Here is a 13,138-nt window from a genome sequence, read left to right as displayed (position 1 = left end):
CTCTCCCTGGCTCTGGGAGGGGAGCGGGGTCTGGTGGTTAGAGCGGGGGGGGGGGGCTGGGAGCCAGGACTCCTGGGTTCTCTCCCTGGCTCTGGGAGGGAAGTGGGGTCTGGTGGTTAGAGGGGGAGGGCTGGGAGCCAGGACTCCTGGGTTCTCTCCCTGGCTCTGGGAGGGGAGCGGGGTCTGGTGGTTAGAGCGGGGGGGGGGGCTGGGAGCCAGGACTCCTGGGTTCTCTCCCTGGCTCTGGGAGGGGAGCGGGGTCTGGTGGTTAGAGCGGGGGGGGGGGGCTGGGAGCCAGGACTCCTGGGTTCTCTCCCTGGCTCTGGGAGGGGAGCGGGGTCTGGTGGTTAGAGCGGGGGGGGGGGGCTGGGAGCCAGGACTCCTGGGTTCTCTCCCTGGCTCTGGGAGGGGAGCGGGGTCTGGTGGTTAGAGCGGGGGGGGGGGCTGGGAGCCAGGACTCCTGGGTTCTCTCCCTGGCTCTGGGAGGGGAGCGGGCTCTGGTGGTTAGAGCAAGGGGCTTGTCTCCTTGTCTCCTGCAGTCTATGCCTGTGCTCCCTCCCCCCAGAGCACCCTGGCGTCTCTCCTCCCTGCCTCCCCAACACACCTGTGAGAGGGGTGGTGAAAGGGGAGGAGCCAATAGAAGTACCTGTGCTGGGGGTGGGGCTTCAGGGGTACCTGGGGGACACTGGGCTGGTGGGGGCTTTGTGTCTGATGGGGGCTGGGGGAGTGTGTTACACAGCAGAGGAGGGGGGAGGCCCCAGGAGCTGGGCAATGCTATGACTTTCCGAATCCCACCCCCCTCCTCCCAGAGCCGGGGAGAGAACCCAGGAGTCCTGGCTCCCAGCCCCCCTGTTCTAACCCACCAGCCCCACCGTTTCTCCCTTGCCAGGTGTAATGTTAGCTGTGACCTTTCCAGAGGGGCACATGGGTCTGTTTGGAACAGCTCCCTGGGTTGGTTTGCTTCCGCTGAGCCGAGGTGGAGCTGACCGAGGCCTCCTAACAACCCCCCAACCTACCGACCCCCATGCTTCAGGATCCTGACTCCCAAGGCCCCCCTTCTCCAACCCACTTGACCCCCTGAGCCATGGAGCAAAAGCCAACTAAGATACCAGGTAAGGGAGCAAAGACCTTCACAAAATACACTTGCCCCGAGTTGGGTCTAGTGGTTTGGGGGCGGAGGGCTGGGAGCCAGGACTCCTGGGTTCTCTCCTTGGCTCTGGGAGGAGAGTGGGGTCTGGTGGTTAGAGCAGGCAAAGCCTGTTTTTTTTAATGCATCCAGCCACATCATTGGCATTAGGCCTGCTTGCCTGTCCCCTAGACAGGGAGAATTCCAAGAGACCCCCTGCAATTTCCCCCTTGTGGGGGTCCTCTGCTGGGCTCCAGCCCCTCCCCAACGTCCCCCAGTCCGCTCTGCTCTTGGGGTGACGGCGCTGGAAGATTTACGCTTGGCGTTGGCCTGCCAGGGCCCCAGATTGGCAGGCGATTCGGAGAGCCTGGGGAAAGCACCCCCTGCCCCATTCTGCACTGGGCGGGGAAATGTCCTCCCTGACCTCCAGCCTCCCTCTGTGAGGGGCATCGGCCTTTGGCCCCGAGCCTGGCACGCTGGTCGGGCTCCTGGGCACGCGGATGATCAGCACGGGAAGTAGGGGGATTGGAGCCAGTGCACAGGGGACCCACTGTCTGGACAGGCACAGAGTCAGAGCTATGGGCCTGCTGGCTCAGGGGGGCTGGGAATGGGGCACAGGGCCTGTCCAGTCTGGGGGACGCCAGCTCCCATCGCGCCCCAGGGCAGGGACTGGCTGGCTCAGGGGGCGGTGATTGGTGTTATCTGCAGCGTACACAGCACGGGGGTCAGTGATCTGGGGGTCAGCAGTTCCCCCCTTCTCCCCTCCCCCCCCGGCAGGGTGCCCAGAGGGTGAGGCCAGCCAGTCCCAGGGCAACGAGAGCCTGTGGGGCTGAGGTGCCCGGCGAGCTCCCAGGGGGCAGGATGTCGGCCGAGGCGGGGGAGCTCACCCAGACGCCGCTGCAGAAAGTGTGGATCCCACGCACCAGCAACCGGCTGCACCAGCGCAGGGGGTGTGAGTGGGGGGTGGCCTGTGGGGGAGCTGGGCAGGGACTGGCTGGCTCAGGGGGGCAGGAATGGGGCATTGGGCCTGTCCCCTCTAGGGGGCACAAGCCCCTGGCTGGCTAAGGGAGGTGGGGAATGGGGCCCAGGGCCTGTCCCCTCTAGGGGGTTCAGGGCCCAGGGTGTGGGGGTTTGAGGGTGCAGCTTGATTGGGGATCTGGCCTCTAGCCCCCCATCCCTGTTGCTGTGTCCGTTCTCCCCCACACAACAGCCTCCGTGCCTCAGTTTACCAATTCGCCCACTATGGTGATCCTGGTGGGGCTGCCGGCCCGTGGGAAGACCTATATCTCCAAGAAGCTGACCCGCTACCTGAACTGGATTGGGATCCCCACAAAGGGTGAGGTGGGGGGTAGGCTGGGGTTCAGAGGAGATGGGGGGGTAGAGATTGGGGTGGCTGGAGTCTCTAAGGTGGGGTCTGTGGAGCTGGCAGGGACAGAGATCTCTTGGGGGAGGGAGTTGTGGGGCGGGACAGGGGAGTTCTCTGATTGTGGTGGCAGGAAATTAGAGGGCAGGGTGGGTGTCTGTCGGGGGGCTGTGGGGAGGAGTATGGGGACCCCGGCCCACCCCCCACTCTCCCCGCAGTGTTCAACGTGGGGCAATATCGCCGCGAGGCTGTGCAGACCTACAAAAACTATGAGTTCTTCCGGCCAGATAACCAGGAAGCCATGCACATACGCAGGTGAGGGGGTGAGCTGGGGGCACTGCAGGGGGGAAGCTCGTGGCGCTGGGGGTGACTCCGGCTGGGGGCACTGCTGGGGGGAAGTTTGCAGCACAGCTTGGGGGAGGGGTGGGGTATGTGTAAGGGTCTCACCCCTCCTCTCCCCCAGGCAGTGCGCTCTGGCTGCTCTGAAGGATGTCCACACTTACCTGAGCCGTGAGGAGGGACAGGTCGCGGTAAGAGGGACCCTCCCCCTTCCTCCCCCCGCCAGGCCCATGGGCCCATCTACCCTGGCCTCATGCCTGCTCCTATGTTCAGGTGTTTGACGCCACCAACACGACACGGGAGCGAAGGAACATGATCCTGCAATTCGCCAGTGACCATGGCTACAAGGTAAAGGGGGGGGCATGGGTCTGGCCCAAGGCACTGCTATAGGGAAGTCCACAGTACTTCGGGGGCCTTGGTTGTGGGCTCCACTGGGGGGAAGCTCACAGTGCTGGGGAGGGGTGTCCGGGGGGGAAATGTTGGGGAGGGGTGCCCAGCTGGGGGCACTTTCAGGTGGGAAGGGCGCAGTGTTGGAGGGGGCGGGGGGCACTGCTGGGGGAAGTGCGCAGTGCTGGGCTCTCCAGTCTCACTGTCAGACCCACTTTAACCCCCCTCCCAGGTGTTTTTCATTGAGTCCATCTGTGATGACCCTGATATCATCGAGGAGAACATCACAGTGAGAGAAACACCCCCCCAGGGGGAGGCGGGCGGCCCCGTGTCCCCCCCCACACACACACTCTCACGCCCAGGGGGAGGCGGGCGGCCCCGTGTCCCCCCCACACACACACTCTCACGCCCAGGGGGAGGCGGGCGGCCCCGTGTCTCCCCACACACACACACACACACGCGCGCGCCCAGGGGGAGGCGGGCGGCCCCGTGTCCCCCCACACACACACACGCGCGCCCAGGGGGAGGCGGGCGGCCCCGTGTCCCCCCACACACACACACGCGCGCCCAGTGGGAGGCGGGCGGCCCCGTGTCCCCCCCACACACACACACACGCGCCCAGGGGGAGGTGGGCGGCCCCGTGTCCCCCCCACACACACACACGCGCCCAGGGGGAGGCGGGCGGCCCCGTGTCCCCCCCACACACACACACACGCGCCCAGGGGGAGGCGGGCGGCCCCGTGTCCCCCCCACACACACACACACGCGCCCAGGGGGAGGCGGGCGGCCCCGTGTCCCCCCCCAACACACACACACGCGCCCAGGGGGAGGCGGGCGGCCCCGTGTCCCCCCCCCACACACACACACACGCGCCCAGGGGGAGGCGGGCGGCCCCGTGTCCCCCCCCCCACACACACACACACGCGCCCAGGGGGAGGCGGGCGGCCCCGTGTCCCCCCCCCCCCCACACACACACGCGCGCCCAGGGGGAGGCGGGCGGCCCCGTGTCCCCCACACACACACACACGCGCGCCCAGGGGGAGGCGGGCGGCCCCGTGTCCCCCCCACACACACGCGCGCCCAGGGGGAGGCGGGCGGCCCCGTGTCCCCCCCCACACACACACACACACGCGCCCAGGGGGAGGCGGGCGGCCCCGTGTCCCCCCCCCACACACACACACACGCGCCCAGGGGGAGGCGGGCGGCCCCGTGTCCCCCCCCCACACACACACACACACGCGCCCAGGGGGAGGCGGGCGGCCCCGTGTCCCCCACACACACACACACGCGCGCCCAGGGGGAGGCGGGCGGCCCCGTGTCCCCCCCCACACACACACACGCGCGCCCAGGGGGAGGCGGGCGGCCCCGTGTCCCCCCCCACACACACACTCCCACGCCCAGGGGGAGGCGGGCGGCCCCGTGTCCCCCCCACACACACACTCCCACGCCCAGGGGGAGGCGGGCGGCCCCGTGTCCCCCCACACACACACACTCCCACGCCCAGGGGGAGGCGGGCGGCCCCGTGTCCCCCCCACACACACACTCCCACGCCCAGGGGGAGGCGGGCGGCCCCGTGTCCCCCCCACACACACACTCACACGCCCAGGGGGAGGCGGGCGGCCCCGTGTCCCCCCCCCCCCCACACACACACGCGCGCCCAGGGGGAGGCGGGCGGCCCCGTGTCCCCCACACACACACACACGCGCGCCCAGGGGGAGGCGGGCGGCCCCGTGTCCCCCCCACACACACGCGCGCCCAGGGGGAGGCGGGCGGCCCCGTGTCCCCCCCCACACACACACACACACGCGCCCAGGGGGAGGCGGGCGGCCCCGTGTCCCCCCCCCACACACACACACACGCGCCCAGGGGGAGGCGGGCGGCCCCGTGTCCCCCCCCCCCACACACACACACACGCGCCCAGGGGGAGGCGGGCGGCCCCGTGTCCCCCACACACACACACACGCGCGCCCAGGGGGAGGCGGGCGGCCCCGTGTCCCCCCCCACACACACACACGCGCGCCCAGGGGGAGGCGGGCGGCCCCGTGTCCCCCCCCACACACACACTCCCACGCCCAGGGGGAGGCGGGCGGCCCCGTGTCCCCCCCACACACACACTCCCACGCCCAGGGGGAGGCGGGCGGCCCCGTGTCCCCCCACACACACACACTCCCACGCCCAGGGGGAGGCGGGCGGCCCCGTGTCCCCCCCACACACACACTCCCACGCCCAGGGGGAGGCGGGCGGCCCCGTGTCCCCCCCACACACACACTCACACGCCCAGGGGGAGGCGGGCGGCCCCGTGTCCCCCCCACACACACACTCCCACGCCCAGGGGGAGGCGGGCGGCCCCGTGTCCCCCCCACACACACACTCCCACGCCCAGGGGGAGGCGGGCGGCCCCGTGTCCCCCCCACACACACACTCCCACGCCCAGGGGGAGGCGGGCGGCCCCGTGTCCCCCCCACACACACAGTCACACGCCCAGGGGGAGGCGGGCGGCCCCGTGTCCCCCCCCCACACATAGTCACACGCCCAGGGGGAGGCGGGCGGCCCCGTGTCCCCCCCCCACACACACACTCACACGCCCAGGGGGAGGCGGGCGGCCCCGTGTCCCCCCCACACACACACACTCACACGCCCAGGGGGAGGCGGGCGGCCCCGTGTCCCCCCCACACACACACACTCACACGCCCAGGGGGAGGCGGGCGGCCCCGTGTCCCCCCCACACACACACACTCACACGCCCAGGGGGAGGCGGGCGGCCCCGTGTCTCCCCACACACACACACACACTCACACGCCCAGGGGGAGGCGGGCGGCCCCGTGTCCCCCCCCCACACACACTCACACGCCCAGGGGGAGGCGGGCGGCCCCGTGTCCCCCCCCCACACACACTCACACGCCCAGGGGGAGGCGGGCGGCCCCGTGTCCCCCCCACACACACACTCACACGCCCAGGGGGAGGCGGGCGGCCCCGTGTCCCCCCCACACACACACTCCCACGCCCAGGGGGAGGCGGGCGGCCCCGTGTCCCCCCCCCACACACACTCCCACGCCCAGGGGGAGGCGGGCGGCCCCGTGTCCCCCCCACACACACACTCCCACGCCCAGGGGGAGGCGGGCGGCCCCGTGTCCCCCCCACACACACACTCCCACGCCCAGGGGGAGGCGGGCGGCCCCGTGTCCCCCCCACACACACACTCCCACGCCCAGGGGGAGGCGGGCGGCCCCGTGTCCCCCCCACACACACACTCCCACGCCCAGGGGGAGGCGGGCGGCCCCGTGTCCCCCCCACACACACACTCCCACGCCCAGGGGGAGGCGGGCGGCCCCGTGTCCCCCCCACACACACACTCCCACGCCCAGGGGGAGGCGGGCGGCCCCGTGTCCCCCCCCCACACACACTCCCACGCCCAGGGGGAGGCGGGCGGCCCCGTGTCCCCCCCACACACACACTCCCACGCCCAGGGGGAGGCGGGCGGCCCCGTGTCCCCCCCACACACACACTCCCACGCCCAGGGGGAGGCGGGCGGCCCCGTGTCCCCCCCACACACACAGTCACACGCCCAGGGGGAGGCGGGCGGCCCCGTGTCCCCCCCCCACACACAGTCACACGCCCAGGGGGAGGCGGGCGGCCCCGTGTCCCCCCCACACACACACACTCACACGCCCAGGGGGAGGCGGGCGGCCCCGTGTCCCCCCCCCACACACACACTCACACGCCTAGGGGGAGGCGGGCGGCCCCGTGTCCCCCCCACACACACACACTCACACGCCCAGGGGGAGGCGGGCGGCCCCGTGTCCCCCCCACACACACACACTCACACGCCCAGGGGGAGGCGGGCGGCCCCGTGTCTCCCCACACACACACACACACTCACACGCCCAGGGGGAGGCGGGCGGCCCCGTGTCCCCCCCCCCCACACACTCACACGCCCAGGGGGAGGCGGGCGGCCCCGTGTCCCCCCCCCCCACACACTCACACGCCCAGGGGGAGGCGGGCGGCCCCGTGTCCCCCCCACACACACACTCACACGCCCAGGGGGAGGCGGGCGGCCCCGTGTCCCCCCCACACACACACTCACACGCCCAGGGGGAGGCGGGCGGCCCCGTGTCCCCCCCACACACACACTCACACGCCCAGGGGGAGGCGGGCGGCCCCGTGTCCCCCCCACACACACACTCACACGCCCAGGGGGAGGCGGGCGGCCCCGTGTCTCCCCCCCCACACACACACTCACACGCCCAGGGGGAGGCGGGCGGCCCCGTGTCTCCCCCCCCACACACACACTCACACGCCCAGGGGGAGGCGGGCGGCCCCGTGTCTCCCCCCCCACACACACACTCACGCGCCCAGGGGGAGGCGGGCGGCCCCGTGTCTCCCCCCCCACACACACACACACGCGCCCAGGGGGAGGCGGGCGGCCCCATGTCCCCCCCACACACACACACACACGCGCCCAGGGGGAGGCGGGCGGCCCCATGTCCCCCCCACACACACACTCACACGCCCAGGGGGAGGCGGGCGGCCCCGTGTCTCCCCCCGCACACACACGCACGCCCAGGGGGAGGCGGGCGGCCCCGTGTCTCCCCCCGCACACACACGCACGCCCATGGGGAGGCGGGCGGCCCCGTGTCTCCCCCCGCACACACACTCACGCGCCCAGGGGGAGGCGGGCGGCCCCGTGTTCCCCCCCCACACGCGCCCAGGGGGAGGCGGGCGGCCCCGTGTCCCCCCCACACACACCCCCAGGGGGAGGCGGGCGGCCCCGTGCCCCCCCCCCCACACTCACACGCCCAGGGGGAGGCGGGCGGCCCCGTGCCCCCCCCCACACACACTCACACGCCCAGGGGGAGGCGGGCGGCCCCGTGTCCCCCTCCCACGCCCCCAGGGGGAGGCGGGCGGCCCCGTGTCCCCCTCCCACGCCCCCAGGGGGAGGCGGGCGGCCCCGTGTCCCCCCCACACCCGCCCCAGGGGAATGCGGCCCCTCGCTCTGGGCCCATCTCCCCGGTGTCCCGCCTGCAGCAAGTCAAGCTGAGCAGCCCGGACTACGAGGAGTGCGCGCGGGAGGAGGTGGTCGGGGATTTCCTCAAGCGCATCGAGTGCTACCAGCTGAACTACCAGCCCCTGGACGAGGAGCTGGACAGGTGAGACCCCTCCCCCCAGAGCGGGGAGAGGACCCCGGCGTCCGGGTCTAACCGCCAGAGCCCACTCCCCTCCCAGGCTGGGAGCCAGGTCTGCTGACCCCTTCTCCCCCCGCCCCCGCAGCGCCCTGTCCTACATCAAGATCTTCAACGTGGGGCTGCGGTACCTGGTGAGCCGGGTGCAGGGCCACGTGCAGAGCCGCACCGTGTACTACCTGATGAACATCCACGTCGCGCCACGCGCCATCTACCTCGCCCGGCACGGCGAGAGCCAGCTCAACCTGCAGGGGCGCCTCGGGGGCGACTCGGGGCTCTCCCCCCGCGGCCAGCAGGTGGGGGCTGGCAGCCATCGTGAGGGGGCGACTGCAGCACCCCCACAGTGTGAAGCTTTGGGGGCTATGAAAACATAGCAAGTGGGGATGGGGGCCGGGATGGGGCAGTTGCTACCAGGGGATCAGGGCTCTCCCGTTCCAGAAGCAGGGACCCAGGGAGGGGAGCCAGGGCCCCCCAATTGAGGGATGGGGCTCACCCCCCCTCTGCCCCCCTAGTTTTCCTGCGCCCTGGCCAGCTTCATCGAGAGCCAGAACATCCGGGAGCTCAAGGTGTGGACCAGCCACATGAAGCGGACGATCCAGACGGCCGAGGCCCTGCATGTGCCCTACGAGCAGTGGAAGGCGCTGAACGAGATCGATGCGGTGAGAACCCTGGCGTCCGCCCGCCCCCATCCTCACTCTAACCCACTAGATCCCCCCCTCCCTCCCAGAGGTGGGGACGGAACCGGGTGTCCAGCCACCCCCCTGTAACGGCATGGGGTGTTCCAGGGCGTCTGTGAGGAAATGTCCTATGAGGAGATCCAGACCCATCACCCGGAGGAGTTTGCCCTGCGCGATCAAGACAAGTACCGATACCGATACCCGAAAGGGGAGGTAAGGGGGGTGCTCCGCACCCTGACTGGAGCGGGATCAGGGGCATGAAGGGGGGCGATTCACTTGTCAGTAACCTGTGGAACTCCCTGCCACATGATCTTGGAGGCAAATTATAGTGACAGACCTAAATAATCTGGGAAACTCACTGCTACTGGGTATTTCCAAGAGGAGGAGTTTAGCCACACACTCAGACTGTGGAACTCCTTGCCAGCGAGTGTTCCCAGGAGTTTAGTGATGGGTCTCCTGCTGTGGGGTATTCCTAAAGGGAATGAATTTGGCAACACACTTAGCCTGTGGAACTCTCTGCCCCATGATGCAGGGAGCAGATTTTTTTACACACAATGGGCCCATGGAACTTCCTGCCACTGTAGAATCTATGGCCAGATTTGGGTGACAATTGTTGTTAACCTGTGCCGGCGGGGAGGAGATGGAGGGAGGCAGCATCTCTCTCATTGACATCAGCCCCCACAATCGTCCTCAGTCATATGAAGACCTGGTGCAGCGGCTGGAGCCCGTCATCATGGAGCTGGAGCGGCAGGAGAATGTGCTGGTGATCTGCCATCAGGCCGTCATGCGCTGCCTGCTGGCCTACTTCCTGGACAAGAGCGCAGGTACCCCCTCAGCTACCCCCTCGGGACACACTGTACCTGTAACCCCCATGTCTACCGTTCATAGATGGCTGTGATATTTCATACCAAGCATGCCATGTAAGGTATCCTAGGAAAGGTCATGATGTGCTGAACCCCATTGTTCCGTCCAGATATGTACAGCGTTAACGTGTAAGACTTTGCTGTATGGTTATTATTGAAATATGGTGTAAGTCTGGGAGTCAGCCACGGCCAGTTCCCCACACCCAGGTGGGTGCTCAATGATCCTTCATCAGTGGGGGGTGCAAGCATCACACCATGGGGGGATTGCTCCGCTCTGTGATGTCTGGGCTGGTGTTTGCCAGGCACAGGGACTGAGGATATAAAATAGAGGACAGTGGCATCATGCTTCGGCCTTTCTCCTCCCGCACCTACGCTGGAAGCAGCAGGAACACTGGGAAGATAAAGACTTGAACCGAGGAGACTGGTCCCAAGCTTAAGGGGGAAGCCTGCGTATGAAGGACAGCAACATACCGCCAACACCCAGGGCGGTGAGAGAAACTGCTTGGTCCAAATACTGCTCAGCTGAGTAAGGTTTGGGACTTAGACGGTGTCCTTCCCTTTTATTTTCTTTGGTAAGTCTCTGACCTTTTGTGCCTATCCCCTTAATTCTCCAGCCCTGGACGTCTCTTACTGCTCTGCTAGTGGCAAGCAGCCACCCCAGGCCCATGCCCCGGCCCCCCAGCAAAGTGCCCCACACATGCTCTCCCAGCCACTCATGAATAGATACAGGGCGACACCTTCGCCTCCCTCAGTCCCAGCCTTGCACCCCAGAAATGTGTGGCTCACACTGCTCAGGACCCCGCCTAAACAGTGCAGAAGTCAGTCATTCCATCACCCGGTAACCAACATGCCCCAGCCTTTGTTAACCTGAGGAGAGATGCCCCAACCACGCCGGTTTAGATAAACCGTTAAAACAAGTGCATTAACTAGAGCAGGAGAGCTGTTAAGTGACTGGAAGTGACATGGGCACAAAAGTCCGAACTGGTTACCACCGAAAATAAAAGGATAAAAGTACCAGCTAACTCGTAAACTTTACCAAGCTAAATAGGATTTGAAAGCAAAAAGTCTCTCACCCCAGAACTTTCAGCGGTCCCTGCTAAGTGGAAAGCCATCCAGTTCGGACCAATCCTCCCAGTTCACTGATGGGTTTTTGATCCCATGTGTAGAGATGGGGGCGAAGAGGGAGCCACTCTTCTTATATCCTGACCCTTTTCACTGAAAAAGCCCTTGCTGGCCCATGGGATCATGAAGTTCCACTTTGCTGGCAAGCCAGTGTGTCTTTGTCCCTGGGAAACTGGCTTGTGAGTGTTGCCCAGAATTATAACACGTCAGTAACAATCAGATAGCCAAATCTCATAACTCCCTATACAATGTTGATACACACAGTGTAACAGGACAACAATGTTCAGCAGATTATGACTTTTCAATGTATAGCTCACAAGGCATACTTTATACAAAATATAACAACCATTTAAAAGTGGTGAATATGAGGGATAGTGTGTCGCATGGGCTGGATCCTGTTCACCCCAAAACTCCCCCATCTAACTGCCCTCTTCTCTCCCCGCAGAAGAGCTGCCCTATCTGAAATGCCCACTGCACACCGTGCTCAAACTGACCCCCGTGGCATACGGTGAGTGCATCTCCATTCACCACGGGCTGGTCCCGCTGCCCTCAGACAGGTGCCAGATCCCTCTGGGCCCATTCACGTCCCACTGGCAGGTCCCCACCCAAAAAAAATTTTGGGGGACCACACCCAGTTATACTCCCCACCCCAGGGAGGAAAGGGGGGGGGCATGGATCTCTCTGCTCTAACCTAAGGGCCTTTTCTTTTATGGGGTGATGGCAGGTTGCCAAGTGGAGTCCATTTTCCTCAACGTGGAGGCCGTGAACACGCACCGGGAGCGCCCCCAGGTGAGTGGCTTCTCCCCCTGCCCCCAAACTAGGGGGCTAGGCCAATGCAATCTCCCAGTCCTGATCTCACTGAGGGACACCCCGAAACTGACAAAAGCACATGTGAAATTAACACCCTCCATACCTGGATCCCAGCTCCTCCTGTCTCCTCCAACCCACACCCACCTGAGGAGGGGGAAGCAGATCTGCATGCCCCCTCTAACCATTTCCTCTTATCTCCCCTCCTCGGCCACCTCCATCTCAGCACCTGCCCCACAAGTCTAGCCTGCTCCCCCATTACCAGCACTACCGGACCAACCCTTTGGCCAGCCTGGAGCCCACCAAATGGTCCCACTTGGAAGATCTTGGTCTGACAACTTTCTCACAGCTTGGGGTGCAGGTAAAGTCAGTTTTGGCCCCCTTAATCAGGCAGGGCCCCCTTCCTGCCAGCTCCTAAAACGCTTCACTACCGCCTTCCTGCCCCCCATCCCACTACACTGCCACTAAAGTCTGTGTGTAACCTGTGCTAACCCCATTAACATCCCTGGGGGTGCACCTGACACCCCACCTGACAGCAGGGGTCCATCACAGACACCCCTGCATGAGATCAGGGCTCCTGGCATGCCAGGGATGACACAGCCCTAATGAGACAGTCCCTGCCCCAGAGAACAGTCTAAATGAGTAGGGGTAGGGAGTGAAAACTGAGGCACAAAGGGACACCCCTACGCTCTCAAAGCCATGGGACCAGGCATGGCTCCAGCCCGCAAGGTGCATGTAACCCTGTGCTTCCCGGATCTCGTTGCAGAATGTCGACGTGACGCGGGAGCCCGAGGAAGCACTGGGGACGGTGCCCCCTCACTATTAACTGCTCGCACCCATTAAATCCGGCTCTCTCCTTTGCCACGGCTGTGTAGTCAGTGCTGTTGTCCCCAGGTCGGTGGTGGGGCTAGATCGAGGCCTTGGGCCCCGGCTCCTGAAGTCACAGATAGCCACACGAGCTCGGCTTTCAATTAGTTTCTAGCCCAAAGCAAGCCTGAGCCAGTCACTTGGCAAGGGAGGGGAGCTTCCCTGGAGCAACGCTGCCCGAGTCTGCAGAGAGCCTGAGCCAACTGCTCGGCAAGAGGGGAGCGGCCCTGAGCGTAACCACGCAGCAAGGCTCTGTGATCGCCATGGGGCATTAATACCACTGGGAGGCACTGCAGGCAGGGAGGAATGCAGCAGCAGCAAACACAGCCCCAGCTGTCAGGTAATGGACCCACTCAGCTATGCAATGCTAAGAACTGGGGCTCCCCAGCTGCCTGTTGCAAAGACCC

The 13,138-nt window shown here is 66.5% G+C and overlaps 2 protein-coding genes across 4 annotated transcripts in view; both read left to right on the top strand.

Annotated features, from left to right (window-relative positions):
- The first annotated feature begins 811 nt into the window (after positions 1-811).
- On the top strand, positions 812-12,724 carry PFKFB1 (6-phosphofructo-2-kinase/fructose-2,6-biphosphatase 1). 3 transcript variants are annotated; one of them, XM_084612925.1, is made up of 15 exons: positions 812-1,112; positions 2,337-2,462; positions 2,708-2,804; positions 2,953-3,019; positions 3,102-3,176; positions 3,448-3,504; positions 8,241-8,362; positions 8,484-8,691; positions 8,908-9,054; positions 9,181-9,285; positions 9,767-9,896; positions 11,503-11,565; positions 11,782-11,846; positions 12,091-12,225; positions 12,631-12,724. In XM_084612925.1, the coding sequence occupies exons 1-15, from the start codon at positions 1,085-1,087 to the stop codon at positions 12,688-12,690; spliced, it is 1,485 nt and encodes a 494-aa protein (XP_084469051.1). In that variant the 5' UTR covers positions 812-1,084; the 3' UTR covers positions 12,691-12,724. The 3 variants fall into 3 exon arrangements, with proteins under 3 accessions (XP_084469051.1, XP_084469050.1, XP_084469052.1); XM_084612924.1 differs by lacking the exon at positions 812-1,112 and adding an exon at positions 1,904-2,078; XM_084612926.1 differs by lacking the exons at positions 812-1,112; positions 12,091-12,225 and adding an exon at positions 1,904-2,078.
- A 55-nt stretch (positions 12,725-12,779) lies between these two features.
- ITIH6 (inter-alpha-trypsin inhibitor heavy chain family member 6) overlaps positions 12,780-13,138 on the top strand; it is a 29,604-nt gene continuing 29,245 nt past the window's right edge. Inside the window, exon 1 of the mRNA XM_084612923.1 lies at positions 12,780-13,071. The gene's annotated coding sequence lies outside the window, so the exon portion shown is untranslated. The remainder of the gene's footprint in view (positions 13,072-13,138) is intronic.

This window comes from Lepidochelys olivacea (genome assembly GCF_965140295.1).
Source record: "Lepidochelys olivacea isolate rLepOli2 genome assembly, chromosome: 23".
Lineage (NCBI taxonomy): Eukaryota > Metazoa > Chordata > Testudines > Cheloniidae > Lepidochelys > Lepidochelys olivacea.
Note: the sequence above shows the minus strand (reverse complement) of the source record. Positions and strands in the feature narration are given on the sequence as shown.